This window comes from Grus americana, chromosome 29 (genome assembly GCF_028858705.1).
Source record: "Grus americana isolate bGruAme1 chromosome 29, bGruAme1.mat, whole genome shotgun sequence".
Classification (NCBI taxonomy): Eukaryota; Metazoa; Chordata; class Aves; order Gruiformes; family Gruidae; genus Grus; species Grus americana.
Genome location: NC_072880.1, coordinates 1174805 through 1181138, shown reverse-complemented (window position 1 = coordinate 1181138; position 6334 = coordinate 1174805). Strand labels below are relative to the sequence as shown.

Sequence of the window (6334 nt, the reverse complement as noted above, 5' to 3'; positions counted from 1 at the left end):
GGTCACTGGGGGGGATGCAGGCAGTTTGGGGGGTGTCAGACTACGGGGATGCAGGCGGCTCGGGGGGGGGGGAGTGGTTCAGGGGGGTGCAGGCGGCTGGAGGTGCCTCCGCCCCCCCCCCCCCGGGGCAGATCGGGGGGTGGGTTCCCCCCCCCCCGCACCCTCCCGGTGCGGAGCCCCGCAGGTGAGCGCGGAGCCCCCCGGCAGCGGGGCCGGGGCGGGGGGCGGAGGGGGTGGGACCAGCCCGGCAATAAAACGGGCGGCGCGGGCGGGACGGGACGGGACGGGGCCGGTGCGGAGGTGAGCGGCGGGTCGGTCGGTTCCCCCCCTCGGTTCCCCCCCTCGGTTCCCCCCTCTCGGTTCCCCCCCCACCCACCCACCCCAGCCGGTGCCCCCCCGCCCCGTCCCCCAGCCGCGATGCCCAACTTCTCCGGGAACTGGAAGATGAAGAGCTCGGAAAACTTCGAGGAGCTGCTGAAGGCGCTGGGTGAGTGAGAGCCCCCGGCCCCGCATCCCCCCGGGTACCCCCCCCATCCCCGGGTACCCCCCCCCCATCCCCGGGGCTGGCTGGGGGGCGACAGGGGAGCCGGGGGGAGGGGGGGGGGTCCGGCCCCCATCTCCCCTCCAAACCCCTCCTCCAGCCTGGGAGGGGGGGGGGATCGCAGAGCCCGGAGGCACCGTGTGCTGGTGGGGACCCCCAGCCTGCTCCCCCTTTTCACAATGCCCGTGGTGTCGCTTCCTCACTGGGGAAACTGAGGCACGGGGGGGGGGGGAGCTGGGCAGCCTGTCCTGCTCCGAGGGGTCCAGCATGGTCCCTGCGGGTCCCCCCTCCTGCCTGCCTCAGTTTCCCCACCGTGTTGGCCTCCCCACGCACCTCCACACTCTCCCCCCACCCTCACGGTCCCCTTTGCACCCCCAGCACCCCACGCCTGCCCCCCCCCCCCCCCCAGGCACCCCACGGGGCTCACCTGCCCCACTGGGGCCCAGACCCCTGGGTACGGCCGGTGTCCCCAAAACCAGAGCCCAGACGGGACCCGGCTGCGGGGGTGCCCCATCCTCGCGGGGCTCATTTCGGGTCCCCTCTGCCTCCCGCCACGGTGCCACGTCCAGGCTGCAGCGGTGAGCGGGGCTCGGGGGGGGGGGGTTCGTGGCGCCAGGACCCATCGCAGAGGGGGGACAGCGGGGGGCACAGGCTGCGGGGGTCCCCGAGGCTTTGGGCAGGGCCGGAGCTAGCCCCCCCCCCGCCGCTCCCCTCCGCCTGACCCTCTCCTCGCCTGCCGGGGAGCTGCCGGAGCAGAATATTTTCCAGGTTAGGGGATACGTAACAAATATTTCAGTATAATTATCACTTTCTTGGATTTCACTCCCCTCTTCCCCCCCTTCGCCCCCTCTCCCCCCTCCGGCCCCGCCGGTGAAACTGGCTCGGAGAAACCTCAGCAGGAAAATAAATCTGCCAGCCTGCAGCGAGACGCTTTTCCTTTCCCACGACGCGAGCGGGGGGCTCCTGCCCTTCGCCCCCCCCGGTTCCCCCCATCTTTCACCAGCCTTGGGGGGAGTCGATACCTCTGGCCCCCCTGGGCAGAGGGGCTGGGGCGGGGGGGGATCAGCCTGAGCCCCCACATCTGGCCGCATCGTGCCCCCCCCATCCCAGCTTTTGCTCCCTTTGGGGGTGTTTCTCCTCATCCCCCCCCACGAGCATCGCGTGGGGGACGTGTGGGGCAGGGATTCGGGCACCCACCCTGGCGTGAGTCGGGCCTCAGGGGGAGGGAAGGGACTGGGGGGTGCTGTGGGGACCCCAGCCCCACCGCCTCGGCCACCGCCCGGAGGGTCCAGCCATGGGGACGTGGCTGGGGGGGGGGGGCACACGAGGAGGGGGCCCCGCGGGACGTGTCGGTCCCCGCTGCAGGAGGGTTCAGAGCTCCCGCGTCCCTCCCGGGGATGCTCTTGCGAGCACTTGCGTCCCACCCGTGTCCCCGCCGTGGGGCTGGGACTGTCCGTGTCCCCCCCCTCCCCGTGCCAGGGGAGCCCCTTTCTGCAGGGACCCTCTCTCGGGGTGCGGGGAGGGGGGGTGGCCGGGGCAGGGTCCCTCTCCCGCAGGGCTGGCCGGGCGCCCACCCGCAGGTTTCGGCTGTGGGAGGGTGACACGGGAACAACGTCCCCAAAGAGCAGCACCCCGCAGAGCCAGGCTGTCCCCGGTGACAGCCGGGGGCTTGGGGACATGACGGATGAGCGGGGGACAAAGCCCCAGCTGCCCTGCGGTTAGCAGGGGACTTCGGGGGGGTGGGGTGGAGCGGGGGACGGGACCGTGGGGACCCCTCGGGGGGGGATCACGCAGGTCACCGGGCGTGGAGCCGCTCCCCGGCCAAGCCCCGAGCGGGTGCCTTGTCCTCGCCGTCACCCCGTGCTGGGGGAGCCCTCGCCCCCCCGTCACCCTCATCCCTTCCCCCGGGCGCATCCGGCGTCGCCTCCCCCCCCTCACCGCCAGGTAACAAGAACCAGATGTGGCCCAGATGTGGGACGACTCGTACATCCCCCCCCTGCACGTTGCCCGGAGCCGCCTGCGGCGCTCGGGGTCCCCCTGGGATGTTTCCCTGCCGAAGGGGGGGGGCCGTGGCCGTGTCCCCCCCGCCACGCTCACCCCCTGCCCTGTCCCGGAGCGGGGGGGCCGCGTCCAGCGCCGAGAGGCACTTAACCTCCCCGGCTGCAGGTCACCCCGCGGGGAAGGGGCAGCTCGGGTCCCCCCGCAGCGGGGGATGCTGGAAGCGGGGAGGGAGCTCGACGACGCCGTCCCCTTCCCCAGGCGTCAACATGATGCTGAGGAAGATCGCGGTGGCGGCGGCCTCGAAGCCGGCGGTGGAGATCAAGCAGGACGGGGAGACCTTCTACATCAAGACCTCGACCACCGTCCGCACCACCGAGATCAGCTTCAGGATCGGGGAGGAGTTCGAGGAGCAGACGGTGGACGGGCGGCCCTGCAAGGTGGGGGCTAACCCTGACCCGACGCGCGAGGGCGGGAACGCTCGCTCCTACGCGTGCGCGCACGCAGGCGCGCGTGCACGGATGCGCGTGCTGCGCGGATGCACGTCGGCGCAAGGCGTTTCGTGTGAGGGCAGGAGCACTCGCGTGCGTGCGTGTGCATGCGTGTGATCGCATGCACGCACATGTGATTGCACGCATACACGTGATTGCACGCACACACGTGAATGCATGCACACAGACACGTGCACAGAGATACGTGTGCATGTACACATTTTGCGTGCGTGTGCGTGCACGCCCGCCCACGTTTGCACACACACACACACGCCTGTTCGCATGCACGCAGCTACACGCTCCCCCCCTTCGAGGGGGGGGGGGCCGGTCCCTCTCCCTGCGCCTCCCGGGCGCCCCGACCCCTCCCCACACGCCCCCAGGTGACAGATGAGCCGGGGCAGGGAACAAATGGCCCCATCCATCTCCCGGCGGGCGGTGATGGATGGGGCTGCGCGGGGGCTTCTCGGGGTGTCGGTCCCTTCCGCTCCCCCCAGCATCGCCCTCTCCCCCCGCCCCCGCAGAGTTTGGCCAAGTGGGAGAGCGAGAACAAGATGGTGTGCGAGCAGCGGCTGCTGAAGGGCGAAGGGCCCAAGACGGGCTGGTCCAGGGAGATGACCAACGATGGGGAGCTCATCCTGGTGAGGGTTTGGGGGGGGGGGCAAAAAGGGGGGGCTGGGGGGGGCATCTCTGCCCTGGTGCATGCTGGGAAACTCCCATGGGGTGGGGGCAAGGGCCATGACCGTGACCCTGCTCCTCCTTGCAGACGATGACAGCCGACGACGTCGTCTGCACCAGGGTCTACGTCCGGGAGTGATGCCCCCCCCCCACTCTGCTGACCCCCCCACCACCACACCAGCGTCCCCCTCCCCTCCCCACCCAGCGCCAACCCCCTCCCGGCCCCGTGTCCGCCCCCCCCCAGACCCCATTACCCACCCTGCGTCCCCTCTGGTCCCCTCACCCCACAGCCATGGGGAGGGCCGTTGCATCTTCCCACGGGGGGTGTGTGTGTGTGTGTGGTGTAAATCAGAGCAACCCCCTTTTTTGGGGGGGAAAATGGGGGTTTTTTCACCACTCCCCCCCACCCCTCCCTGCGGCACGGGGTCTCCTCGCTGCAGACAAAGCACCCGGTTTTTGGAGAGGCGCCAGGGCTGCGGCGGGGGGGGGGGTAACGCAGCTGCCTCCCTGCCCCTTTGGGTCGGATTTAACTGGTTTTTCGGTTCACTTTGATATTTCGAAGGCAGCCCCCCCCCCCCCCCCCCCCCCCCCACTGCCCCGGGGCTGCGCTCGCTCTCCCCCTCCCCAGTATTTATTTGTGAATATTCTATCGCAAGAAAACACCAAACAACAACCCCAACCCGGTGGCACCATGCAACTTTGGGTCCGAAACCCCCCCCACTAGGGTCCAAACCCCCCCCACCCCCCCCGGATCATCCCTGCTGCTTCCCCCTTTTTTTTTTTCAATAAATGTCCTACACCCCCCCCCCCCGTGTCCCTGTCCCCTCCCGGCCCCGCTCGCCCTCGCACGGATCCTGCGCCGCAACCGTTGCGCAAAGGGCCGGGGGCGAAGGCGGTGGCCGGGTTGGCACGGCCCAGCGTGGGAAGCGAGGGGCAGCTGTGGGGCAGCCGTGGGGCAGCCGTGGGGCAGGGAGGGTGGCGTGGGGCTGGGGCGCAGCTCACGCTTTGGACTCGGCATCAGCTGCGGTGCAAGGGGGGGGGGGGGAGACGCTCTCCCTGCTCGGGGCACCCATGGGTCCCTGGCTTCTTCCTGGTGATGCTCCTTGGGGTGCTGCCTGCTAATTGCCCTAATAAGGTGGCGTTAATTACCCCGGGGAGGGTGGGTGCCCCTCAGCCGGGGCAGCCCCAGAGCCGCCGTGGGGCAGGTGGGGGGCACTGACCCCCCCTCTCCCGCTGGGTCCCCACCAAGCCGTGGGGTGCCTGCGGCTGTTTTTGGGGTGATGGGACTCGAGGTTGGCTTTGCCCCCCCGTGCCCCGGGTGTGATGCTGCACCGCCGGGGAGCGTGTTCAGCAGCGGGAAGGGTGTAATTACACCTTCCCTGGGGAGGAGGAGGAGGAGGAGGGCGAGGAAGGGCTCCGGTATCTCCAGGTGGACACTTGGCAGGAGCCCATCGCCCCCCCCGTCGCCGTTCCCAAAGCGCTGCCAGGGCCCGTCCCGGCTCCGTAACCGGGACCACAGACGGCATCCCCGGCTGGGGGGGGGGGTGTTGGATCCGGCCCCCTCCCCTCTTCACCAAACCGCCCGGTTTTCTCCCCGGAGATCTCGCAAAAGCCACGACCGGGCGGGAGCAGCCGGTAATGGGAACCAGGCGCTCCCCCCCCAGGAGGAATATCCCCTTTCTCCCCGGCCGCCAATTTGTCTCCCTCTTCCGACCCCCCCCCCCGGGGTTGGGGGGGGGGGGAGCACAGGGAGGGGGCCCTGGTACCCCAAGAGCCGGGGCGGCACATCTGGCTGGGGGGGGGGGGTGTCTATGGGGCCACCAGCTGCCTGCACCCCCCCCCCCCCATCCACAGCATCCGGCCGCGCAGGGGCCCATCGGGGACTTGGGGGGGGGGGGGCGGGTCCCGTCCTGCTCCATGGGTGCTGCCCCACGGTGATGGGGTGGGGGGGGCCCTGGGTGGGGTGCACGGCCACCCCACGCCGAGAGTTGGCCGCCGGCGCTGGGCGGTGGATGGCGGCTGCTCCTTAAACAAAAGCAAATTCCTCCTCCGGCCGCTGCCGGGGGGGGGGCGGGATGGAGGGGCCGCGATTGACCCCAAAACCTTGCGGAATGCTCTGGGCTGTGACCCCCCACACACACACCCCCTCTCCCATGGGACCGCGTGGGTGGTTTCGGGTGCCCCCGGCGCCTCTAATCCGGCACTAATCCTCCCCGGTGACCCCCGGCCAGCCCCGCTGCCCCCCCCCCCAACCCCCCGGGCTGGGGAGGGGGCCCGGCCTGGCCCCTCGTCTTTCATCTGCCGGAGACAAAGCGGGGCCCCGGCCCCCCCGCCCCGCTTTGTGCTGTGGGCAATGAATGCCCGACCCTGGGGAGGGGGGGGGGAGCCCCCCGGCCCGGCATTTCTCATGCGGGGTTTTTTGAAGCAAAGGCCGGGCCGGGCGCGGGGGCAGCAGGGTGGGAGATGTGGCCCCTGCGGGGTCCCTGGGGCTGGATCGCATTCCCGCCCCCCCCCCCCCCCCCCCCCCCCCGACCCTGGGAGCCATGGAGGGGGGGGGCTTCGTCCCGACTGACGTGGGGGACGCGCTGGCTCTTGTCCCCGCCATGGTGAATACCTGCCGGGGGGGGAC

At 70.9% G+C, this 6334-nt stretch overlaps 1 protein-coding gene across 1 annotated transcript; it reads left to right on the top strand.

Annotated features, from left to right (window-relative positions):
• The first annotated feature begins 358 nt into the window (after window positions 1-358).
• Window positions 359-4433, top strand: CRABP2 (cellular retinoic acid binding protein 2). Its single transcript, XM_054806503.1, has 4 exons — window positions 359-487; window positions 2801-2979; window positions 3552-3668; window positions 3794-4433. The coding sequence occupies exons 1-4, from the start codon at window positions 418-420 to the stop codon at window positions 3842-3844; spliced, it is 417 nt and encodes a 138-aa protein (XP_054662478.1). The 5' UTR covers window positions 359-417; the 3' UTR covers window positions 3845-4433.
• Window positions 4434-6334: the final 1901 nt, after the last annotated feature.

Excerpts from the sequence above, each read along its gene's own strand:
- CRABP2 (XM_054806503.1), top strand. The coding sequence starts at position 418 with ATGCCCAACTTCTCCGGGAACTGGAAGATGAAGAGCTCGGAAAACTTC. Across the intron at positions 488-2,800 it reads GGAGCTGCTGAAGGCGCTGG|GCGTCAACATGATGCTGAGG; the intron begins GTGAGTGAGAGC and ends CCCCTTCCCCAG. Across the intron at positions 3,669-3,793 it reads ACGATGGGGAGCTCATCCTG|ACGATGACAGCCGACGACGT; the intron begins GTGAGGGTTTGG and ends TCCTCCTTGCAG.